Source organism: Phocoena phocoena, chromosome X (assembly GCF_963924675.1).
Source record: "Phocoena phocoena chromosome X, mPhoPho1.1, whole genome shotgun sequence".
In the NCBI taxonomy this organism is placed as follows: Eukaryota; Metazoa; Chordata; class Mammalia; order Artiodactyla; family Phocoenidae; genus Phocoena; species Phocoena phocoena.
In genome coordinates, this window is record NC_089240.1 from 113,040,610 (window position 1) to 113,067,746 (window position 27,137).

Here is a 27,137-nt window from a genome sequence, read left to right on the forward strand (position 1 = left end):
GTGCTCTCTCACCTGTGCACTGGAGCTGCTTCAAAGTCATCTACATGGGGCAAAAGTTGTTGAATTACATCATGAAGTCCAGCTTTGTCTGGGATTGTGTCTGTAATGGTAATGCATCATTTACCTGGCCCCACGTGGGGTGAAGTGGTCCACAAAAATGAGCTGTCTAGATAATACAGTAACCACCCAAAGTCATAAAGGCCATAAACAGAGAACTAGAATTAGAACTTAGATTTTTCTGACTCCAAGTCCAGTGTTTCTTCCATTGCCTTTAAGCACCAAAAATATTTTGAGCCATTCAAAATGGAAATATTAAGGGAAAAACAGTGAGCATAACTTGATCTTTCCTTATCAATTCACAGCCATCACTAGGAACATTAGTTGTCGGATCTATTATAACATAGGGGCTACTGAGACAGGTAGGGATATACTCCTCTATAAAATGCCCCCAACTGCCACATTCAGTGAGTTCTTGAGTCACTTTTACGTCCTCCACTCTGTCACTCGTTAGCTTCTTGCTGCTCATATGTACCTCCCTCTGGCAGTCTTTCAAAGCCCTTCTAGTTAACTGCTTATCTACTACCGGCTGGAAAACTAGAAAATCAAGCTTGTAAAGACTGTGCATAAATTCAGAACGGTTGTAGGCTCTGAACAAGGACCCAGGAGCTCTCAGATGAGACAAGTACATAAAGCAGGAGCTCCACGTCGTTTTAGGTGCACGGAGATGTTTTCTGCTTAACCACCATTTCTCCTCTCTGATAAAGAAAGTTCAAGTTGTGAGAGAGACAACTTCCAGAAAAGCAAAGTGTTGCTGCATTCTGAAGAGTCTGTTCTCACTCAAAGTCAGCGGTACCCTGGGGAAGACTGGAATCCTCCAACGTACAGAAAAAACCCGGACATACGCCTAATATTTCCTGATGGTACAAGGTTGAAAGTTATAATGAAATTCTACAAGGAAAACAGAACTCAAGGCTCGAAAGTGTAGAGGTGGTGGAGATATGATGAAAAACTCAGAATTCTATCCCATTTTTCTTCTCAAGGACCACAAATCCTACAATTTCTTAATTTTGTTTTACCTCAAGCACACTAAGAACAGGAAAACCATATCACATGATGGCTTGGAAGAAGCTGTGGCATCAATGAGTTTCCTCATCTGTAAAATGGAGATAATTACAGTATGGACCTCATAGGGCTGCTGGGAAAGTTAAATGAGATAATTATGTAAAAGTAAGCATCATATAGTAGGCACTTAATATAACTGTCACTATTATCATCATCATTATTAGGTAGGGGAGAAGAAAAAGAGAGAAGAAAATCTACTTTCAGCGAAGTTTTTCAAAAAAGAATTAATTAAGCAGAAACAAAAAACGATTGTGCTGCCCCATTTTACTAAGCGCATCAAAGTAAATTAAGTTTAGGAAACGAGGCAATGCAAAGATTGAAAATAAAGAACAACTATTTTAAATGCTTCAATCATTATCAAGACAACGTTAGCAATAGAGCACTCCAACTACTGTAGCAAAGGGCCCCAGGCTCATTTATGAGGGCAAAGGCTTCCTGCAAACGAAGACATAAACTCCAAATCGAGGCAGTAAGGATTGCTCGTGGAACTGTGCACATATTTGCAGAAAGCACTCACTGCTTAATACCCCCAATGTGAACTAGTGAAGGAACCCTAAAGAGATTGTGGATCTAGGCCAATATCAAGATGAGCTATCTTCAATTTCATGTGGTGAAAACAGCTCACATCAAATTTCACAGGAGTTAAGTACTGGAGCAATTTTCTCAACAATTTGTTCTACCAGAATCTTGGGGAGGGGGTGTATTTTAGGGAAAAAGCAACTGTGTCCGCCAATTAAATTCATTGGACTACTAAGTAGTTATAAGAAAAAAATGGATACTCTCTTTTTCTCAGCAATCAGTAATACATCATCTTGTAGCAGTCCCTGATTTTAGTCTTGTCTCTCCAGACAAGGAGACAATCCTACAGAAAGGATTTGGGGCAATGTCTCTACAAACATGGCATAATTGTCTTGAGGTCTAGGACCATGTTTTATTTGGTTCTTATGGGGTTTATGTTTTCTAAGAGCGAAGCAGGAAAAGAATAAGAAGAGAGAATGAAACAAGATAAAGAATGAGTACATATGGTGACAAGGTAGAAGGCACCGGCAATGCGTTCAGACATTAGTTGTCTCCGTGTTCCTTTGCTAGGGTTGTCCTTCTGCCCGCCCCCACAATTTGAGAAATAATATATTTATATGTATATGTGTGTGTGTGTGTGTGTGTGTGTGTGTGTGTGTGTGTGTGTGTGTATGAGAGAGACAGAGAACGAGTAGGTGCTGCCCCCCTACTCCCTACCCTCTGTTCACATGACAAGCGTTCAGCTTCCATTCTATAGCAGCCATATCTGGAAGCTAATCCAATCAAAATCTTGTCAAAACTTCCTTTCTCTCTTAGTCTTATGCTGTTCCAGAACTAGAAAACACAACATGCAAAATGCAGAACTGGACAGAGATGTGAATGCTGACATGCAAGGCCCTCAGATAGACAGCCACGTCAGCTACTCTTCACGCTAGAATACCAGCGTGATCACTCCACCACCCCCAGCCAGCCAGGCAATGGTAAGATAACATCTGTGGGCTTGGTTATTCTGGGAATGAAACAAATCACAAATACTCCATTCTAGAAAAGCCCCTCCACAGCCCATAGAGTAAGATTCAGCCCTCCACTTCAACTAGATTCTCATGTCACATCACTTCTTATCACCCTACTTTCAGCTAGTAGATCAGCTCCAAAATCAATCTAAGAAGTACATGAATGGTACATGTATTTTTAAAATGAGCTTAAATTATTCATTCTTTTGCCAAATTGTTAGTCTCAACAAACTCTTCACAAGAGTCTGACTGCATAAATAGGTTAACAAATACTTCAAGCTTCTGTATTATACTTCATATAATCAACCCAACATCCCGAGGCTTTGACCCAAGAAACTGTTGTGAATGTATGTTTTATTAGCTAATTTGAATAATTTTCTCAGCTTATTCTAAGTATTTCAATATAATATGCAAAAGAAACTATAATCAACCCACCTTACAATTCAAACAGGTTAATTCTTATAAAGGTGCCATAAATCTAAAGATTTCGAATGTCAAGTAGTCAGAAGTGTTATTTTTCTATCTGACCCCAATTCTCTCCTTGGGGGACAAGAAAAAGGCAGCTGATTCCATCTGCTTAAGGAAGGATAGAAGAAAGCCCCAATATCCATAATTAACTTTCTTTCACAGGAAGTGGCATAATGAGGTAGTTAAAAGCATACACTCTGAGAGCCAGGCCAACTGGGTTGAAATCCTACTTTCCCCATTTATTAGTTGTGTGACCTTGGGCAAGTTACTTAACCATTCTGTGCCTTGAGTTTTCATCCATAAAATGGGGAAACTAATAATACTACTCACTTCCTAGGGTTTATTGTGAGGATTAAATGAATTAATATATGTAAAACACTTAAAAGAGTACCTAGCACATAATGCTATATAAGTGTTTGCTCTCACCACTACCGTCATCCTCCTAGCTGGGTCTCTGAATCAAGGGAGATACTCCCCATCCAGCTATGACAGTCCTACAAGTTAATAAGGAGAAATGTAATTTCCTACCCATTCTGGCAACACCACAACAGCTATCTTTTACAGTCATACACAGGTATAATAAGAACTGAGACTCAGAAAAAGAGAAAGGATAATCACTCACACAAATGAGAAAATGTAGGGCCATTAAGCCAGTTTTTCCCTCTTAAATGGAAATTGTCCCAGTGGGCAGAAAGAGCTTGTGCATGTTCCACAAATATCCAACTAACTCCCGGAGAAAACTGGTATTTAAGTAAACATTTTTGTTTTTTAAACAAGTTTTATGGGCTAATGGAGGGAAAGTACCATTTATTCTTTCTTCAGAGATTTCATCCTTTACATACAGGTAAACAGAATGTCCTTAGACAATGATTTTTGACAATACCCACCTTTCCAAAGATTGTAATGCAGCTTCTCTAAAAACCATGTTTTTCCTTAACCAGAATCTCTCACTGGGAGGTTTTTGTTTTTTTTTTTTTAATTTTTATTTTTATTTATTTTTTGGCTGTGTTGGGTCTTCATTGCTGCATGCAGGCTTCCTCTAGTTGCGGCGAGCTGGGGCTACTCTTCGTTGCCGTGCGTGGGCTTCTCACTGCAGTGGCTTCTCTTGTCGCAGAGCACAGGCTCTAGGCACGCGGGCTTCTCTTGTTGCAGAGCACAGGCTCTAGTTGTGGCTTGAGGGGTCAGTAGCTGTGGCGCACGGGCTTAGTTTCTCCACAGCGTGTGGAATCTTCCCGGACCAGGGATCGAACCCGTGTCCCCTGCATTGGCAGGCGGATTCTCAACCACTGCACCACCAGGGAAGTCCCTCACTGGGAGGTTTTTATGACAAGTATTAATGTTGGAATGGTAATTTATAAATTATACTTAGCATTTGAAAGCCCAGTGCCCAAATAATGATGCCATTGAGCAGCACATCTCAAATGATCCCCAGAACTCACCTTGGAAAACTGCAGCATTCTGAATAATTAAGAACTTGAGCTCCATACTTGCAGACTGAAGCAGTTGTTCCATGTTCAATCGCGCTGTTAGTTGGTATTTTTCTTCCATCTTTCTTGAGCAGCATGTTGGGCCCTTGGGGAGACATACTTGCAAATCTGATCCTGAAACAAACAAGTTTTTCATGTTTCAGTAAGCAGAGTGTCTCACACACACAGGAGGCAAACAAGGCAAAACAAAGCATTTTTTTTAAAACACAGTAAAATCTTGATTATCCAAAATCAGCGTTTACCTTAACTAATCCCTGCTTTCTCCCTATTATCTTTATGACTGATTCTTTTTGAATAACTGTAAGAATTAATTGCCTCGGTTTGACTCATAAATGCTGTATAAACTAATTTATAGCACGAAGTATACGTCACTGAACACCAATATTTAATTTGTCTGTTAAAAGACCAATCTTCACTCCTACAATTTCTTTTTCTTGATTATAATTTATGAATGAAAACACAAGCAAGAAGCCACTTTCAAACTTCCAGTTATGATTTCCTAATGAAATGTATGTCTGGGCAATCCAATGTCGCTAACATTAACATTCAATCACCAAAAGCCCTTACAGCTCAACAATTCTAGCTCTAGCACAAATGCCAACCTCCTGCTCCTCTGAATTCCTGAGCTCCCTTATGATGCAGAATGCTTTCTTATTTCTGTATCTCGATAAAGATTTGCCAAATGAATAATCTTCTTGATTATTCCAAAGTTAGGGAATCAGAACCTCTTCTCAGTCCTCAACCAATGTGACCCTTTGCAGTCCTCACAGTTAACCAATCCCTCCTTAAAACACTCCCCCCGCCTTGCTTTAGTGAATCTACCCAGTTCACTAAACCTATCCACACACACACCCCATACACCGCCCCCCCACTGCTATGGCTATTCTTATATATATATATATTTATTTATTTATTTAATATTTACTTATTTAATTTATTTATTTTGGCTGCGCTGGGTCTTCACTGCTGCACACAGGATCTTTTAGCTGTGGCATGCAGACCCTTAGTTGTGGCATGCAGGTGGGATCTAGTTCCCTGACCAGGGATAGAACCCAGGCCCCCGCATTGGGAGCGCGGAGTCCTACCCGCTGGACCACCAGGGAAGTCCCACTATGGCTATTCTTATCTATCTTTTCTTGCTTCCTCTTCGTCTGCCGATCACATAAATGTTGTTGACCCTCTTTCTCATTCTACATCTCTGCCCAACCCCAATGATCTTACCTAACCCCTGTGATTGCTGAACTCTCTAATCCTGCCTTCACCGTTCTTCTGAGCTCCAAAATCCCACATTTTCAACTACTCTGTGGGAATCTCAGATTCAGCAGACCCCAAACTGAACTCAATATATCCCATGTGAACACACAAGTTACGTCTCCTGTATTCCGTACCTCAGTCAATGATCATCATCTACCAGGTTTCCCCATAAAAAAAACCCTTTTTGTTGTTTTCAGCTCTTCGCTGGTGACTCAACACACTTCTGTATCCATGGAAGTCATCAGCATATAAAAGAAAATTGAAGCCATGGGAGTAGGTGAGAGTCATTCAACAAATATTTTATTGGGTATCCACTATGTGACAAGCACTGTGGATACAGCAGTCTGTAAAGTCCCTGCCCTCGTGGAGCTTATATTCTGGGAGACAACAAACTACATATGTAAGGTCAAGCAGTGATAAGTACTACCGAGAAAATAAAACTAAGTAAGGAAAGGAAAACAAACTGTGGTATACACACACAATGGAATACTACTCAGCCATAAAAAGAAATAAACTATTGATACATGCCACCACATGGATGAACCCTGAAAACATTATGCTCAGTGAAAGAAACCAAATTTTAAAAATTACATACTGTATGGTTCCATCTAGAAAGTGAAAATTAATCTATGGTGACAGAAAGCAGTTCAGCGGTTGTTGGCGGAGATGAAGCAGTTCAGCAGGTGAGAGTGAGGAAATTTGGAGGAGTGATAGATATATTCATTATCTTGATTGTGATGATTGTTTCATGGCTGTAAACATGTATCAAATTTATCAAACTGCACCCTTAAAATATGTATAGCTTATGGTATGTCAATTATACCTCAATATAGCTGCTGTTTTTTAATGTTTAAAAGTAAGGTAGATAGGGAATGTGGTGATTGCAGGGACGCTTCTATTTATGTAGGGTAATCAGGGATGGCTTCTTTCATAAGGTGACATTTGAGGAGGAATGAGGGAAGCAACGGAGAGTCCCAAGATTTTATATCCTCTACCAATACTAGCAAATATTAGGGCTCAATGCATATTTAAGTCCAATCTCCTTCTTCTTCTGTAACTCCTGTTTTACTCAAACTTTCCCTTCGATGAGCATTTGTTGAGCTCTTCTGTGGTGGCCATGAAAATGTGCATCTCAGACCTCCTACCACAGGGAGTGTAACTGCCGAACGGTCCCAGCTGCTGTGCTCTAAATTCAACGCCATGTTGTGCCCAGGCCACAATCCCTAGGGGCTGCTCCCAGCCAATGACAGCATGGCAAAGATGCCAAGTCCTGTGAGACACAGGACTTTGCTGACAGGCATTTTGGCTTGAGGACTCCCCACTGACCCTGACAAAACTTTCTTAAAACTGTACTGCAGTTTACATTCTCTCTACTCAACCTTCCCTCCTTCCCTCTCTCCTCCAAAGGGGTCAGACCTACACCACAGTCGAACGGCTCATTTCCTTCCCAAGTGTTTTCCCCAAGAAACTTCTTGCACATCTAGTGCTATATTGGCATCTGCTTCTCAGAGGACCCAGTCTAACATATCTTCTGTGTGCCAAGCACTGTGCTACGTGGTAGAGGTACAGCTTTCAACAAGAGAGACATGGTCCTCATCCCAAGGAGCACACTGTCTAGAGGGGTTAACAGAGATGAATACCTAGTGCATATAACTGGGTGCGATAAAGCGACATAGTTATCTAGGATGACAAAACATGTATATGGGATATCCCCCCAAGGGGGGATACCCCCAAAGCTCCATAAAGTCCTTGGCAAAGTAAGCTTTCATAATAAACATCAAATCTTACTGAAGTGAGGCTAGAAAGCATATTCAGACGTTTTAGACAGCTTTTCAATGACTGAGGTGTTGGTTTTTTTTTTAAAAAAAAGGTGGGGGGAACTAGTTAGCCCTAAGTTACCAGAAAACTTACTTTTGTTACAATCTCTGATTTCCCTAGGAATTCCAGTTATCATGGCCCTAATGTATGTGTCCAAGTTTTCTTCATTGAGGAATGAAATTCATCAAGTTCAACCTCACAAGACATCACTGCTGGAGTCCCCAGTATTGACTCCAAGCTCTCTACTTCCTCCTCCTTAAGGGAGCTGCTGACAAAAGTGGTAAAGGAGAGCATGGATAATGTGTATCACCAAACCTAACGCAGCACTGCATTTTGTAGTACTGGATGGAAAGGTGATGTTTAATGTGTCAAAATACAATTTGGGGTCTGGAGACGCAGAGTTCAGATTTATCTCCTATAAATGTCAATCTCATATACGAGCCTTAAACCGATTTTGAACAGGGTCTAAGCTCAAAGCCTTTATGATTATCTTCAGAAAAAGAAAAATAACAGAGCTAGTTCTAGCTCACTGTGTTCTTTCTACATGAGGTTACAAAATGTAATGCCATTCTAGAAGTAGAAACTGACGCAGTTTATTGGACCAAGTAGGGAAAGAGTCCCCTTGGGGACAAGTGGCTAATCTAGATTTAAACAAGGGTAGTTGGGACACATGTGTAGATATGAAAAATCCTACATAGCAGGTACTTTCCAAACACCAGTTTATTTTCTTAGTAAACTGATGCCTAAATAGTGTGTGGTTTAAAATGCCTGTATTTGCAATACATTCATAAAATTAAATGTTATAGATAAAATTCTTTGTGTTGCTAAATTTCCATTGGTGATGATTTCCAGTTTTCAAGAATGGTAGGGTTTATTTGGCAGGGTGGCTGTTAGTACTGTTCTAACTCCCACCAGCTCTAGCTAGTGGGAGTTATAAAATAATAGGGCTCAGATCTTTTCTTTGTGAAGTGCTGTGAGTTGCTTCCATCTTAGAAGGTAACAAACTGCCACTCAGTGTACCAACAGAAGCCCAGGAATGACTCTTTAAATGACCATGACGCCAGTTTGGTTTGCCTTAATATGATAATTCATGAAGTAACTTAGAGCATGCATGGGGGTACCCCACTTCCCTGAGGTGGTCAAGTCTCATCATTGTATAAACTCCTACGACCTCAGGAATTCGGTTAGCCAAAATCTTTAAAGGACTAAAACCTCAAACGAGAACTTATGGGAAAACATGTCAGATGTCATGAAGAAAGGTACGTGTTATATCCAAATGTAAGAAATGTATATATAGCAATATTTATCCTCCCACCAACTTATCACAGCCTGGTTAATCAATAAACCAGTATAACTGATCTGGGGGCTAAGAGTTAGCTATAGATCTGAGGAAATAAAACATCTATAAACTGATAAGAATTCACGATTTCCAAACCAGGAAGGAGAGAAATAAATGCCAAAGGGAAAAACATTTTGTTTTCAGTAAATTTCATATAACTCACAGGCCAGCTTAAAATAAGCCTCAGTACATGATAGCATAAGGAACAAAGTGGGCCAGGAGAGCTAGACACACCTAAATGAAATGACAAAAATGAAATATAACCATTTTAATGCATGAACATGCCCATGAAAGAAACAAGACAGAAAGAACACACAAAACAGAAAGAAATAGAGAAAGAATTTAGAGGGGAATCCTTATCAACAAAACAAAGAATTACTCTGGGAACCAAATCCCAAGTGGGATGAATAAGAAGTAGAACCGAGGGCAAATGACTAAGGAGGTACACTGAGAACTGGTACATACTTGTGTGAATAAAAGCAGAAAGGCCAATTCAAGAAATAAGATGTAACTTACAAAAGACATAGTAAGTAGCAAAGCATTCTTTAAGTATGTCAGGAACAAAAGAAGGTTAAGGGAAAATAGCTCCTTTATTAGATGGGAAGGAAAAGTAATTACGGACCACACTCGGCAAAGAGGTGCTCACATTTTTTTTTTTTTTTGTAAAAATGGAACTCAGCTGGGAAATGGGAATAGAGACAAGCACTATAGCCTGGGATGGAGACAAGGAGAAGACTTAGCAATTGACTATTCGAATGAGTCAGAAAGGTTCAACTCTTTAGGGCTTAATAAGTTGCATTCCCAGATGCTAAAAAAATAATAATAATAACTGAAGTCATTACAGGGCTGCTAGTTCCCATTTATTCTGGAGGGTTAAAAAGTACCTTCATACTATAATCTCCTCTCCTAGATTTTGAGTTCCTGAAGAGCAGAGAATGACTCCCATCTCCTTTGGGATGCTCCGGCGATCTCAGGCAGCCCTGTGCATGTAGTGGTGCATTAATGAGGGCTGCAGACTGAGAACACAGAAAGAACACTTTCTGTCTGATCTAAAAAGGAGGAGTGGAGACAGATGACCCTGAAAATGTTACATCTGTACGCTTCGATCTTGGAAAAATATATTAAAATACCACAAAAATCAATTTCCAAACATCTTGAAGATTCACAAATAGATGTTTCGCTTGAAGAAACTATAAAGTAATTTATTTCTAGTTATTTTGAGACAATGTCTTGCTTGCACAGTGGGCCCAGTTCTGGGTCTTACAACTGAGAAGGGATATTTGAGTTATGGAAGCCTTTCTCTGGAGGATTATTCCCATGTGTATTCAAGCTGGGCACCCTTACCAGTTGCTTTCCCTTCCAGAGGCTAAATCACAGGTGGTCCACCGAAAGCTCCCTCCTGATGTGTACTCTTGTGTAAGGGGATCTCTTAGGTTTGGCTACCTGTGGCCTTGCCTTCTTGACCTATAACACAGACTCTCTCCTTTGGGCCTAGTTCTTACTCTTTTGGGCTCCATTCAAGGACTTGACATTTTAGACTGCTTCTGGTTTCCCTTAGCCACCTCCACCAGGACTGGGACTTCGGCTCCTCTCTGCCATGCAGTCACAGCTGCACCACACTCACTTGGAGACCCCATTCCAGGCCTGAGCTCTGTCCCTAATTGGAAGAGGACAGTGAAAACTATATATGAGGCTGTTTAATTGTATCTGTTCTATTGGATTTTATTCCAAGTCAGTAAGTATTAACGGCCTGGAGGCCAGCATCATGGTAGGCAAAACACTTATGGTCCCCTCTGGTCAAGTAGCTTACAATTTAGTCCTAGCCCCACCACTTACTAGCTTGCAACCAAGGGTAGATTATTTAACCTCTACACGCCTTTTCGTCCCTATTATCAACACCACTTACCTGGCAGAGTTGTTGCAAGGACTGAGTGAGATTATGCGTGTAAAGCTCTTAGCCTACTTGGTACAAGGTAAATATCCAATATACGTTAAGTAAAATTAAAATAAACAAAAAACAAATTCATGCTAAGAGACCAGACTTTCACACACAAAAATAGCTAGAGAACAGTAAAAGCTGATATATGGTTAGGTGACAAAATATGCAGTATATTTTCTGACGTGACAGAAATAGTCTATATTTTAATTGGGGTGGTAGTTACATGGGTATATAAAGTTGTCAAAACTCAGTAAATTCTTCACTCAAAATGAGTGTACTTTATTATTTATAAATTATATTTCAATAAAGTGGAATTTTCAAATATGTAATATAGACAACATTTGCTAGATAAGTAAATGCTCACCAGAGGCTCTAGGGGTCAAAGAAGACTTCCAGGAGGAGGTAGGGCTTGAGCTACACGGTAAAAGATGAGAAGGCCAATGGGTGAAATGCATATGGCACCTGTGGAATAGTGGGGCAAAATTAACCTGCCTGGAGAGAAACTAGAATCTGGGGTATAGCTAGCTTATCAGGCAAGATGGGCCAGAGTGTGAAGGGCCTTGAATGCAGACAAAAGACTATGGGCTTGACTCCGTGGACAATAAAGAACCACTGTTGAGTCTCAAGCAGAGGTATAATATGATGAAGGGTGCTGTTTAGGAAGATTAGTCTTACAGCTTGAAATTGGGAAATGAGCTAAATAACCCCTCAAGGTCACTTCCAGCCCTCCGATTCTCCAATTACCTTTATTATGTTCTATATGTTGGTTATTTTACTACACTGCAATTTTAGCTAATGACTATAAATTGTCAAAAATCACATTTAAAAACACACTAAAGAACAGAAGAAGTATTAATGTAGACCTTGATCCTTATACTTTTCTAAAAGCAGATAGAACATATTCAAACAGCAACAGAAGAGACTAAATCGTCAGGGCTCAGTAACAATGAAAACTGAAATCTTTTCCATATATATACGTGTGTGTGTGTACGCGTGTGTGTGTGTGTGTGTGTGTGTGTGTATGATGGTTTCACACATTTTATTGCCAAGGTCTGCTTTATGAATGGCAGACTTTTTTGCTAATGAAAGTATGCTGTGCTAAAAATAATAATGTAATATTATCATTAAAGTAATATTAAACAAAGGAATGAATGATATCCAAAACTGGTTTGCTTCATGACTTATAGGGAAAATAATAGATGCCTATTAGAATTATCCAAAGGATTAAGTGCAGGTTGCTCTACAAATGAACGAAAAAATAACGTATCAACCATTTCTAAAAGGTTTTCTTTTTAACAGAGGACAAGTCAATTTGCCATCCAGAAATATTAACTAATTTCCTTAGCATATAACAGTGACTTGCTATTAGAACGGTGCCTTTTCCCTTAATTAATCATTATCTAAATCAAATCTTACATGCTCATTAATTTCTTACTAATCAAGATAGGAATACAGATGAAAGAAATGGCTGCATTTGAAACCAGTGGGGAAAGTGAGGATTGCTGGTGGAAGAAATCGTCTTAGGGAACCCAGATGAAGGTTACCCTTCTGTTATTTAGCCCGAAAGAACATGACCTTGCAGAGGGCACACCTGGGTATCACGAGCTCAGACTTTAAAGCAAAGATCATGCCTGGGGCCGTGACAGACTCTGCCTCTGTAAAAGGCAGGCCAAAATGTTGCTACCACACTGGAGTACTGGGAGTTTAAAGCAACCCTGGAGATAAGCCTGAGAATTAAAGAACGAATTACCTTTATCTCTACTGCCAACTGTCAATTAACTGCATATCATTTCATGCCCAGTAAAGGTTGAATCCCTAGATCACTACACTCTCCCACAAAGAGGTTCTTTCTGGACCACATTCCCAAGCAGCAGTCAAACATGTGCTCTGGGAACACAAATTCACTGATTACATTCAGCCTGCCAAAGTGGTGAACAATTCATTCATACAACATTTACAGAATGCCTACTTTGTGCTAGGGTCTCTGCCCAACCCAAGGAATACAGTAATGAACAGGACACAGTCCCTGCCCTGGGGTTCACAGATTGGTCCAGGAAATGGACTCCCAAACTATCAATAACTAGAAACTTCTAGGTCACTCTGGACACCTCATTCACCTTCATCCCCTATAGCCAACTGTCACTAAATCCTACTGGTTACGCTTTTTAAATATCCCTCATCATTCATCTTCTTTCCATCCTGGCCTCATCACCTCACCTCTTTTCACTTGGAAAACTATTACAGCCTCTAAAGTGGCCTTCTTGCCTCTACCCTCTCTTCCACCCAAGCTGGAGAGAGACGTTGCTAAAGTACATATCTGATCACATCGTTCTCCTTCTTAAAAACGGAGCAGGGCTTCCCTGGTGGCGCAGTGGTTGAGAGTCCGCCTGCCGATGCAGGGGACATGGGTTCGTGCCCCGGTCCGGGAAGATCCCACATGCCGCGGAGCGGCTGGGCCCGTGAGCCATGGCCGCTGAGCCTGCATGTCCGGAGCCTGTGCTCCGCGACGGGCGAGGCCACAACAGTGAGAGGCCCGCGTACCGCAATAAAAAATAAAAACGGAGCAAAGACACAGGCGTGTGAAAGTGGGTGGCATATACAAGCATTGCCAAGGAACCTGGTAAGGCTAGAGGGAAAAGTGAGCTGGTGGAAAGTAGCTGGGGCCGGATAAGGAGGAGTATGTGAGCCCCGCCACCAGAGGATTCCTAGTTATCTTTGGCTATTTTTTGTTTGTTGTCTTTTTACATTTTTTTCCAGCTTTCCGAGGTATAATTGACTCTGAGTTATCTGTGGATTGGATTCTCACAGGAGAGAGTGTTCGCGGGGGCAGAGATGCACTCCAAAAGCTTTCTGTCCTTTGAATTCCCATAGCACTCTGCATCCTTTATAAAGACACTTCTCACACTCTCTAACTTGCATCATGGTTACATTTGCATGCCTTATCTTCACTAGATTTAAGTTCCTTCAGGGAAAGACCCTTGACCGACTTATCTTTGTATCTCAAGGGGCTAGCTGGCTGACGTTTGGGCTCGATGTCCTCCCCTTTGACTTGGAAACAATGCCAGAACTTCAAGAGAGTTTAGTTTTAAAGGAACCGGGTCAGATTAATTGATGCTAATAGAGCAACTGGTAGAAGAACAGTATTCCAGGAAAAATAAAGAATCCTCAGAGCCCAAAATGGAGTTCTCTCTCACCTCCTCTTCTCCCTTCTTCTCTTCTCTCCAGCAACCCCCCCCCCCCACATTATTTAGACAGGGTAAAAACCCTAATAAAAACAAAATTGGGTTGGAGGGTATGCCAGTTGGGATAAAGAATCTTTTTATTTATTTATTTTTGGCTGCATTGGGTCTTCGTTGCCGCACGCGGGCTTTCTCTAGTTGCGGCGAGAGGGGGCTACTCTTCGTTGTGGTGCGCGGGCTTCTCATGGCGGTGGCTTCTCGTGTTGCGAAGCACGGGCTCTAGGCGGGCAGGCTTCAGTAGTTGTGGCACGCAGGCTCAGGAGTTGTGGCTCGCGGACTCTAGAGCGCAGGCTCAGTAGTTGTGGTGCACGGGCTTAGTTGCTCCGGGGCCTGTGGGATCTTCCCAGACCAGGGCTCGAACCCGTGTCCCCTGCATTGGCAGGTGGATTCTTAACCACTGTGCCACCAGGGAAGGTCCAGGATAAAGAATCTTTTAGAATTCTGCCAGAGGGACTAAACCAAGGCAATTCTCCTGTCTCCCCCTACTCACTCTTTCACTAGTTGTTATTCTACTCAGATAAGTAGCGGAGATCCCATCTTTTAGGAGATGTATAATTTTTATTCTTCAGATACAATGTTCAAATACGCAGACCTGAAGCATAGCTGAGAATTTCAACACCCTAGGCCCAATCTAAGTGCTAGGCCATTTCCCCTGTGTATGAAATCACATCGGGTGGGGTGGGGGGAAGAACCCTTCCCTACCAAGACTAAAGTGTTATTATCTGTTCTGCTACCAAATCAGCTGTGCGACTCAACCAAATACCTTTTCAGATCTGGGCCTGACTAGATGACCCTGCAGACAATTTCAGGTCTGAGAGTCTGCTTCCAACTATAGGTCAATCAATAGTCACTAAGCCCATTCTAGACTAGGCATTGGGAGGACACAAAAGAAGCAAAAGACCTGCCTCTGCCCTTCTAAGAAGGCTCTGTCAATAGCACTTGGCAATAGCTATACGTGAACATGGATATGAGGCCAAGGCAAAGACCAACAACTCAGCCTTTTCAGTGCTTCACCCCATGTAATAACCACATTCCCTTTTGTATACCCCTTTGTCTCCAGAGGCCAACTAATGTCAGACAGCTTCCTGATGGATGGCACGCAATAGCAAAGGGAAGGACTCTGGAATCAGACCAGGTTGTGAATCCCAGCTTCACCACGTAACAGCTGTGTGATCTTAGGCAAGTTACTGAATCTCTGAGCCTCAGCTTCCTTATCTATAAAACGGGAACAGTAACACCTACCTCTCAAGGTGGTTGTGAGAATTAAAGTCCTATTTAATGTATCCCAAACACATGCCTTCATTTCCTGCTTCCCTATTTTGTTCATGCTATTTCTGTCCCAGGAGTGCTCTTCCCCTAGCTTCAGCTATTAAAACCTTCTCATCCATAGGGTCTCTCTCAAGCGTCTCTTTCATAATGTTTGTCTCTCCTCCCCCAGGTACCCTCTCCACCAAATAAACCCCAGGAGCTGTCAACTCTGTGAATTTTCAGCACAGTTTGTACTTCTAATACTGCATTTTGCAATCTAGCTTTTATAGCTATTGTTATACTTTTATTACCCCTACCATTAAATTGTAAGTTTCTGTAGGCAGGAACAATATCTTGGCCATCTTTGTATTCCCTGACATGGCATAGTACCCGGAATATAGTAGACACTCAATTAATGCTCGTTGAATGGATGAACAAATACTCAACAGTTAGACCCTGCTTCCTATAGATAGTAAGCTCCTTACGTCTTGAGGCATTCAAGCATAATCTGGGTAGCAGTGTCAGAGATACCACAAAAGGGACTCCTGCACTATGTAGCATTCTGGGCCTGGTGACCTCCAACGTTCCTTTCTCTCTGCGTTTCCATGAAGACCACACTCTAACTCACTAATCTCTTTACATGCCAAGACTGTCACTGCCACAAATGTTAGAACCGGTCCTTTTGTCATAAGCAAGTGTGACAGTATTTCTTCAGAGAATGTCTCATCTGTGACAACTATATATTTACCATTCTGCATGCAAGTTGTACCTAAAACTCAGTATACCTGACCCTAAAAAGGCAGTATTTTGCTTCACAGATGTCTCTGGCTTCTAAAACTCCCTGTACCTGATGTTTCTGCAAACCACGAAGACTAGGTAGAAGGCTACGGTAGATTGAAAGCACACCATCACCTTGATCCTACAAGTCCTGTGGAAAGGTTTTTCAAGTGACTAATAAGCAACGATTGCCTTCTTATGGCTAAAGTGTTTAGAAAAATACTTTTTTAAGAAAAAAAATCCAATAAGGCCATGGGTTAAAGACACAAAGTCCACGCTGAATAATAATACGGTAGCCTATTCAGTTTTAGAACTCTTCTTCTGATCCAGAGTGACTAGGTAAGTCATTTCACTCCCCAGGTCCTTGATTTAACCATTTAGAAAGTGGGTTAACAGCAGTTGCCACCCACATCCCTTTCAGGAAACACACTGAAATTTTATAACCAACTTTAAGCTTCCCTAGAACAAGTTCCCCTTAGAGTAGAGAACTCTGGTAAATTGGGATGATTCAAGAGGCCCAGAAAGTTCTCTTCTGTAGTGGACTGAATGGTGCCCCCCCCCAAAAGATTATGTCCATGGACTAACCCCTAGAACCAGTGAATGTGACCTTATTTGGAAAAAAAGGGTCTTGCAGATGTAATTAAATTAAGGATCTCAAGATGAGGTCATCCTGGATAATCCAGGTGGGCCCTAAATCCCATGACATGTCCTTATGAATGACACACAGAGGAGAGACACAGGAAGAATAGAAGGCCATGTGAAGACAGAGGCAGACATTGGAATGATGCAGCCACAGGCCAAGGAAGGCTTGGAGCCCACAGAAGCTGGAAGAGGCCAGGAAGGACTCTCCCAGAGCCCTTGGCGGGAATGCAGCCCTGCTGACACCTTGATTTTGTACTTCTGGCCTCCAGAACTGTGAGATAATCAATTCAGTTGTTTTAAGCCACCAAATTTCAGGTCATTTGTTATGGCGGCCCTAGGAAACTAGTACACCCTCTCTCTCCCACCTATAAGTACCTGCCTAGTAACGTCTAAAGGTTTCATCATGGGTGAGTTACTACTTGGTTAAGCAATTTCATCAGGTGTTGTCTTAAAGCGTAACGTTCCTTGAGTAATTCCCTCATACCTCAAGGCTAAAGAGTTTACCTGGGAGCTTCCTGGAGCACAGGAAAGAGGGGGTGTGGTGGGGGAGTTAACCCAGCACACCTGGATAGGGACATGGGGCGATGTCAAAGGGAAAGATTACAAAAAGATCAAAGGGGCCAAAACCAAATTTGATCTATGCTCAGCCTTGAGAAAGTCATATTGATGAAGCCCAAATGTTACTTTAACAGCATAGTCCCATACTATAAAACGGAAGTCTTGCAGAAGCAAAAAAATAACAACATTGCCTCAGTCCTTGGTTCATATTCCAGAAAGTCTGTTAGGAGGGTGCTCAGACTAATCCAAATGCCTCATTCTCGCTGCTCAAATGTGTTTGTTTTCAACGTACAGACACCAAGGGGGGAAAGCGGGGCCGGGGATGGGGGGGGCTGTGGTGGGATGAATTGGGAGATTGGGATTGACATGTATACACTGATGTGTATAAAACAGATAACTAATGAGAACCTGCTGTTTAAAAAATAAAACAAAATTCAGAAAAAATGTCTGTTTTCTTAAGCCTGATAAATTAGGTGTATTTTGTATACATGAAAAAAAGCATTTTAAGCTATTAGCAATCAAACAATCACAAAGAGAGCTGGGCAGCAATGGAATATGCCTATCAGTCTGGGCCTCCAGCCCAACCCTGAATTTGGTAGGAGTTTCTCTTCACATTACACCTGCCCTAGTCTTCCAGCACTCCTGGAGACGCTGTTTAACCAGCTCTCAGGCAAATCTTTCTGATGTCCAATTGCCCTTATTGTTAAGATGCTTCTCCCAGCTCTAATGGCTAACCTAAATTTCAGTTTCAAGCCATTGCACCTTGTAATTACTTTCTCAGCTGCTGTAAATAATCTGTACCCTCTATTTTATCTTTCCCCTTTCCCCATGATAGGGACCTGTGGAAAAAGGAGTCGGCCGCCTTGTTAGTACAACATACACACTGCACCTGAGCAAAATGCAACCAAAAGAAAATCAAACACTCTTGATCCCTGAGTGAGAAACGTTATTGATCTTTTCCTTTTTCCTATCCTTCAGCTGATCTGAGTGTCTACACTGACATGCTCTAGTGCTGTGGCATTTATGCCATCTTGGGGACTAGCTGTGTAAATGCTCCAGTAATTTTATACAACTTCATCATACTGTTGTGTTAGAACTTGAGTATCTGAAGGACTGAGGAGAACAGATTTTCCGCCTCCTTCTCCTCCCCCACTCTCATGTAATATGAATCAAAATCTTCACTAATTGGCCCTCCTCCTGCCTGTTACTGAAGTCTAGACTTGGTGGCAACCCCTTCTGTGGAAGAGATTTAATGAAGGAGAAAGTGCATGGGAGGGGAATTGGCAAGCAAACCACTGCAAAGCAGCTATGAGAAACTTGGAGGCACAAGGAGTTTTGGGTAAGCTGAGATTGGAAACTAAAGGATATGGTTTCAAACACACACAGACACACACACACAAACACACACGTTGGTGAATTCACTTTGCCCTGAACCAAATGTTTCCTAAAATTGAGGAAATTTTAAGTTGCATTAATGCAACACATAAAAGAGTTTTCAGTGATGCTCAGTAGTGACTTTTTTCCTCCTTGCTTTCTTTGGGAGCCATGAAAAACAAAAATAAATTACCCAAACAGGTAATTTGGGGATTTGCCTTCCATTCCCATGATTTCACCGAAAAACTCAAAAATTTCTAATAGTAACTTCACTCTCCTGTCAAGCTGGGGGTGATTCAGATACAGAGCTCTGCAGAGCCCAGTGTGGGCTCCAAGAGGGAGTGCCAGGAGGGCTCCAGATCAAGCTGAAAGAACCAAGCCTGGATCCAGGATCTCCCTGTGGGCTGCTAGTATTATAGTCTGACCTGCCTCCTGAAAGCCACCAGCTCTCAAGACTGCAGCAATTTCGTTTGGGAATGTCTGCCTCATTTAACTTTTACTTGTTTTCAAGAAAGAACTGAAATAAAGTAGAAATGACATGGGAACCATGGAGCCAATTCTCCCAAAACCATGCTGACCGCCTATGTATGTCTAAGGAGTGCGGGGTTCAAGGTAGCTGGGGCTACAGTCAATCGGGGCAGTGATGGAAACAGTCTGATGCAGTCACTGAGGCAGTTCAACTCAGAGACGATAACCTTCACTGAACGGGAAAATCAAATGCCCGTGACCCCAGGCTGCTGAGCTGCATTTGGGATGCAGCACTCCCACAGATTCAAGCCATCGCTCTTCCAAGGCCCTCCTCCTTCCCCTCAACAGATACGGAGACCCTCCATGCATGGTCCTCATCCGTCTCCATGTCTGCCTCCCCCACCAAGAACAGAGAAAGGGGAGTTTTTTTCTTCGAATCCCCAGCATCTCACACATACTGGGTTCTCAAAACTGGTTTCAGAAGTAATCCCCAGAAATGCTGAGCCCACCACAAGAGTAGTGATCAGGAACATGGTTCTGAAACCAGACTGAGTGGATTTAATTCATTTTGTAGCTATTTGACCTTGTACAAGTCACTAAACTTCTGTAAGCCTCGGTTTTCTCATCTGTAAAATGGGAGAAATAATAACACCCACCTGGTAGTTCTATTGTGAGGATTAAATGGGATGTTGCCCATAAAGGGCTCAGCATAGCGCCTGGCTCAATAAACGTTAATGATTATTAGCACTGCCCCCACCACAGGTGCTCAATAAAAACTTGCTGGATTGAAGTCACAGCAGTGGGAATGACTAGCAGATGTGAAGGCAGCTTGAGTTGTTTGGGTTTTTTTTTAACGTTCTTCCCCACCTCACTCTACACCAGATGACCTCTGAGATTTTTTTTCTTTTCTTTTTCTTTCTTTCTTTGTTTTTTGTTTTGTTTTGTTTGTTTGTTTTGTTGTTGTTGTTGTGAAAAAGGATAGAAGAGGGGATAGTTAGGCTCCGCTTTTGCTGATCTTCAGTTTTTCATTCAGGGCAGAAAACCAAGCCTGGCAAAGCCGGGCAGATGATTTTCTGAGAAATATGACACGGCTATTAAAAACCCTAAATGAAAGCTGTGTAATGAGCATGAATCTGAATACATTTAAGTTTTCTCTAGATCCAGTCATTCCAGCATCATCCTTATATATATTTTTAAGTGTTTTTTTGCAAATGTGAGACCAAAACCCTAAAAGATAGCAGAATTTTTCCAAGGGTGGAGGTTGGGTTGAGGGTAGGGAGGGGTGCACAATTGTCATGAAAATTAACCCCTGAAAATGCACAGGATTTTATTACCAAATGGATGCCTGAGGAGATTACTAGATTTTTAGGGTCTTTACTATCAAGAGAGCAACCTGCATGCCTGAAATAATTAAGAAGAAGAAACTCAATTATCGAGTAAACTGAAATTTCAAACCGCCCTGCTTACCTAAATGAGAAAAGCTGCTTAGACTAAAGCGTCATTACTTCTATTTAGACAAGCCTTAGCAAAGATATACAAGGAGCTAAGGAATGGGACCCCACATTCTTCCCTAAGCCACAACAATGCCTGTTTATGTAAATAGGATTTTCAATAACAGAACAGAATCTGAAAAAAATGTTTGCATTATTGTCTCTGAAAAAAATGCTAATGCAGAAGATGAAAGTCAAGGGGCTTTCACTATGATTGGGCACAGAATACCCTAAAATATTTATTTATTCTATGCGAGTCTGGGCCTGGATTCCAAGTGGATCTAAGAAACAAGTAATGACCCTAAAGGTCTGAGTAGAGTATGAAGAAGCACCAAGGTTTCTCTGACTCCATGCGAGTGAGTGCATATTTATTCAAAAACTCAGTTTAAAAAGAAATAAAAGTAGTAGTAGATATCTATTTACGTTTATTTGGCAGCCCCTTCCAAAATCTGGGCCAGAACATAAATACCCTTGCCTCCATCATCACCATCTGACAATCAGACACTCTGGCCACATGACCAGAACAACCTCCAGGCACAAACTAAAAGCTCATTAAAGACTATATGAAGGCTATTTATAGAAGAGCTAAACAAAGAAGGAAAGAACTACTAGCAAAATTAATTAGACTGTTCATACTTTTGACAACTATTACTATTTCTTTGAACTCAAGTGTCCAGTTCCTTTACTGACTGGTATTGATGACTACAGAGATGCCACGTATCCAGAGTTTTCAACTGACCCTGTAGTTTTTTGGTTCAAGAACTCAGGTTTTGACCTACACTCTGTATATCAGCCTTCCTGTTGCTGTTTAGGCAGCTGATAAGAGGCAGAAATCCTTCTTGCTCATTAGGCCATTAGCTGCTGTTAAGCAAAGGGCTCGGGGAGGGGGCTGTTCAGTGGCCCAGAGGAATGTACCAAACTCCACATATAAAGCCAGCCCCAATTTGGGGTTAAGAATTTAACCTTAAAAGGCTGACAAGTCATAAATTTGCCTGAGGTTCATATATACGTGTGACTTTCACAGTTTATATTTCCTAGCCAGGACTCAAAGTCAAAACATGCCCCTGATTAATGAATGGTACTAATTGTTATTCCTGACTTGAGAACGTTAGCCTTCATCCAAAATATTTTCTTAAAAAACACACAATCTCATACTTAAAACTCTCTGGCTTAGGGGAGTTTGGATAACTGGTCAGAAAAAAAAAAAGAAAAAGAAGAGGAGGCTAATGTTATCTGTTACTTGGTGCTACCATTTTGGTAGGCAAGATTGACTGAAAAGCTTCCATTTCACTGTGTCCATCAAGCAAAGTGCAAAGGAATGTCCTCCAAATCTAAACATCTGAGATAAAGCAACCATCTGTGAGTCCACACAAAAACTGAGCTGGGGCCCGGGCAGTGAGGAGGTGGGGGGATGGAGGGGCTAAAGTATCTTTAAGCACATTTTGTCTAACTTATCTTGTTAAATATTTATACATAACTGCATAACCTAACAACCTTGGCCAAGCTTGGAAGAGATAATAGATACAGGACAAACCAAAGATCCCCAAAGTGTAAACACAAAGAAAAAAATACCAAGGAATACTCCAACTGGAATACACTCTCTAACCTGTAGTCAAATTTGAAACTAGGACACTAAAATCCTACAAATGAAACAATGTCCTGAAACGTGATAATTTCATCAGGGAAAAGCAGGCTACGATTTGGTTAGCCTACAAGGTAGGTGTCAGTTCTACCCCACAGTAGCGGTCTTTCAAAGGGGCTCCCTTATCTTTAGAAAAAGGAAAGGCATTCAGTGTAAGAAAAGAGATTTCTAAGAACAGAGATGCAATTTGCATTCATTGAGAATTATGACAAAGTGAGAGAGAATGTAAGCTACATTGCAAGGATCTGAGGTATTCAAGTCAGATATATTTAGCCTTGTCCTATCTGTACAAAAAGCCTTTTAAATACTCAGAGTTCTTAGAAAGTGGAATGTAAATGCATCAGTGCATATTTTAGACCTCTTCATTTCCAAACTAAGGAATTGAATTTCACAATATCCCAAGAGAAGTAACCAGGTACCCAAATATGTGGGCAGAAATGCAAAGCCTGTTTTCTCTCCAGGATCACTGAGGGCAAGCGGATGTGGAGAAGGCAGAGGAAGATGGGGGAAGAGAGGGGAGAAAAGGAAATCAGGACCTATAGGAAAAGGAAACACAACTTAAAATAGAGAGGAAAATATAAAACATTCCACTCATCTATTTTTTTTAAGAGAACGAGAAACACAAAAGCATTCGATAAATATAACAAACCATAAAACACCTTCTGTTCTAAACTATAACCACTTGAGAGAGTGTGAGGGTGGAAAAGAGGAAGGCGAAAAGGGAAGACGTGGGGAGCAGGCCAACAGATGATGAAGGGGGGACCCACTCTTCCCCTTACCGTGGGTGTCAGAGTAACTTGGGCTACACTTCTTATCACCACTCTATGAAATGTTGATGAGCTTTTGGGGAATTTTCCCAAAATTGTTAGTTGGTAAAACATCTCATGGCCACTAGGACCTAACTTGAAAATAAAACTGGATATTATTGAGGGGTGGGGGAAGACTACAAATGACTGAATAAATGTTGGTTCCAATATCACCTTCAGGCTTTGCGAATGAGGCAACCTGACTCTCTCAAAGAACAAAAAGGCAATCTGACAGCTTTTGAAGGCCAAAAGAACCTTCAGGCAATGTTATTAAATTGACCCACAGTACTGAAGTTTCAAAGGGAGAAATGACTTGGGTTTTCGAAATTAACACTTGTATAAAACCTTCAGAATTCCATGGGGGGAAATAAACCTTTATTTCAGAAATAGACTTTGAAGTTTGAAGACAAAGCAGAAAATCTGTTTCTGAAAACAGAAGGGACTATTTGAAACACTCAGCACAGTTCTCCCATGGCTCTCTGAAACTCCTCCTGAGCTCCACTCTGACTTCTGGGGGTGGCCAGAGAAGACACACCTCAGAATGCCAGTGAAAGAGGACGTGGGAAACCAATAGTTCCCTAGGGCAAGAGCAAAATGATCTCAATTCGTATGTGCCTCTGGCCACATCAAATTAAGCCAAGGCCTAGACTAGAGGTTCTATCCATCTAGGGGAGCAAAGACTGTCTTTCAAACTGTCACGAAGTTATTAGCAAATGAGCAAAGATCCCGTAGGCTCTCTCTAGCCCACCCATTCTCACTTTCTTATGCTCCTTCCTTCTCTCCCTCTCCCTCTCCCCCCAACACTCTGAATCTCTCTCTCTCCTTCCCCCTCCTCCCACCCTCCCTTCCTCCCCGACTCCACCCATCCCCATCAATGAATAAACAGCTGAAGCACAGCACAAACTTGAGAAATCAAAAGAACAATGATCTATTACAAGCAAGACCCTCTCTTAAGTGTGCAAGGTTCTTACCCTCAAGGGGTTTACATTTGCCTACAAATCACCTGGGGAATGCTGTTAAAAAATACAAATTCGGATTCAGTAGGTCTGGGATGGCATCTGAGATTCTGCTTTTTTTTTTTTTTTGGTGCCGAAACCCGGACTGAACCAAGATTCTGCATTTCTTATCAGCTCCCAGATGCTGCTGATGCTGCTGGTACATGGGCCACACTTTAACGAGCAAGGCTCTAGTAAGAAGAGAAAAGTACATAAATAATTACAAGAGCAAAGGAGAACCAAGGCCACGGGAGAAGTTCACTGATAGCAGGGTTCAAAGGGAGAAAGGATCACATCTAGTCATGGGGAAACATGAAGTGATTCATGAAGAAGATGACATTGTACTGACACCTTGAAAAGTGGGTAAGACGGCAGCAGGCACTGATGAGAGGAAGACAGTCAGGTGGTCTGTAAGCAGAGGCTGGGAGACCGACAACTACAGGGTCCTTTCAGCAATGAGTGCCAGCCTGTTATGCTTAAATAGAGGGCACACATGTCAACAGGATAAGAGTGAGAGGCATGATGGAGGGAGACTCGCAGGACTTGGCCATTTAATTTGGATGTGAGATGTGTAAAAAGAAAAGTCAAAGATGATTTCAAGGTTTCAAGTTGGGTCCCAAGCAGAGATGCTATCACCAGAAATACAGAATGTTGGAGAGAGGCCGGTTTCTGCAGATAGGAAAAGAAAATGATGGACTAATTTTTTACTGTGTTGAAAGTGAAGCGCTGGCAGGACTTCTGGATGGAGATATCTAGCAGGAAACCGGGAAATACTGAACTGGACAGCAAGGAAGAGGTCAGGTTGGGAAGAGATGGAGGAGTCATTCAAGCAGCGAAGATAATGAAGTCATGGGAATGGCTGTGGGAATGAACAAAGAGAGAACAGAAAGGGCAAAGGACAAACACCACTGGAACACTTGCATCTAATAAAGGGTGGGAGGAAGAGCGTAAACAAGCAAAGAAAGAATCAGCTTTACAAGTAGGAGGGGAACCCAGCGTGTACAATATCCCAAAAGTCAAAGGAGTGTGGGAATTTAAGTCAAAGACTTTATATCCAGACCATATTCCTTCCCCTCATAATCCAATGTGTACACTGGAAAGAGCATGAGCTATGGAGTGAGACAAATATGGATGTATAATAAATCCTGGCTCCACCACTTACACAACCTTTGGGAAAGTAAACCTTTCTGGGCCTCAATTTCTTCATCTGTAAAATGGACATGACATCACCTACCTTTCAGCTTTGCTGTGTAGATTACATGAGAGATTAAATATAAAACAACTGACACATAGTAGGCACTCAGTAAATTGTAGTTTTCATGCTCTTCACTTGTGGCCCTTCCAAACTATTCCATCAACCTAAAAGTAGCCTCAAAAAATCTACCTAAGAACAAGGAGTTTCAAGCTTATGTTGAATGAAAATAGATACCCTGATGAAGGTAAACTCATGAACAGGGAAATTAAAGAAACCATTATGCCAGAGAAACAGAAAATTATACAATCCTCTCCCCCAACCAACCAAAAAAAAAAAATATCACATCCCCATAGACACTTAAGTAAAGATCAGCCCAATTACACAAGTATTCCTAGTATTTGCTTGGGACCACATGTTTCAAAGGCTAGCCAGCATGGCCCAGTCTGAAATGGAATAGAGACCAGAGCTCCAAAGCTACACAGTATTACAGCATTCTTTCTCCAAAGGGGGAGAGCCAGAGGGGCCTACATGTTGGAACCAAGCCGATCTGTGGAACTCAGAACCTGCAGACACTTTATGAGTGGCTGCATTGTTTGCACATAAGATATATAAAAACAAGGCTTTCCAGACATAAATGTAATGTATGATTGTGAAAGACCACCCACTGCTAAGAGTAACAACGACTTTCAAACAGTTTAAATGACACACATAATTATTAATTATTGCTATCAAAAATAATAGAAATCTGATCCGTTGATTCTAATGTATTTTTCTACACAGAAGTATGTGTGGGGTGTGTGTGTGTGTGTGTGTGTGTGTGTGTTGGAGTACATTATCTTATTTGCAAAGTCTTGGACTATGACAACATATACTCATACTTTTAATCAAAAGAGTTCTTAAAGTCTTTGGCAGTTTTTAAAAAAACTCACCAGATGTTGGCAAAACACATTTTAAGACATGTCACATGCAAAAGCCTGGAAAATATCATCCACACCCATGACTTCCAACTTGAGCCTATATGTCGATGAGTCCCAACTATGCTTCTCCTGAACTCCAGAAGAGTATATACACTCTTTCCCAGTGATCTCATCTATCCCCAGTTTTCAATTACCATCTACATGCTGACAATGTCCAAATATGTTATCTCCAGCCCTGACTGCTCTCTCTTCTATTATCCAACACACAACCTCAACTACCTACCAGACATTTCTGCCTCGGTGATCAAAGGACCCCTCAAACTCAACCTGTTCAAAATCAAACTCATTATTTCACCCCTCAAAAATATGTTCCTCCTGTGTTTCACTCATTTATTCAACAAATATTTACTGAGCACCTATTATCTGCTGTAGCCTCACCACCCCGCAAAACTAGAAGTTCTAGACTCTCCCTTCTGTCCTCATAACCAGTCACCAAGTCATGTCTACTCTACTTCCTCTATTCTCTCAACTTTATCTTTTATTGTCCTAGTTACTGCCCTGGCTTTTCACGTGCATTATTAAAACTCCCTGCCACCACTCACTCCCCACTTATCCTCCATCCTAAATAGCGTTTCCTCTTCTTAAAATGTTTTCATGGCTCCTCATCAGCCTTGGATACAGTCCAACAAAACTCCTCAGCATCTCCTACCTACTTTTCTTCTTCATCTTTCCTCTACTTTCCCCACATCTGTACTCCAAACAAGCCAAACTATCCCAATACAACAAATATGTCATTTTGTCTCTTAAATCTGTACCTTTGCACATAC

The 27,137-nt window shown here is 41.5% G+C and overlaps 1 protein-coding gene across 4 annotated transcripts in view; it reads right to left on the minus strand.

The window, feature by feature from the left end:
- Positions 1–27,137, minus strand: part of GPC3 (glypican 3) — a 446,037-nt gene that overhangs the window by 409,551 nt on the left and 9,349 nt on the right. For 2 of the 4 annotated variants that reach the window (XM_065900580.1, XM_065900579.1), the window contains exon 2: positions 4,562–4,723. The exons of 1 other annotated variant lie outside the window; for it this stretch is intronic. In XM_065900580.1, the coding sequence (XP_065756652.1) occupies positions 4,562–4,723 (162 nt within the window). The remainder of the gene's footprint in view (positions 1–4,561; positions 4,724–27,137) is intronic. One more of the 4 variants, XM_065900581.1, reaches the window with a different exon arrangement.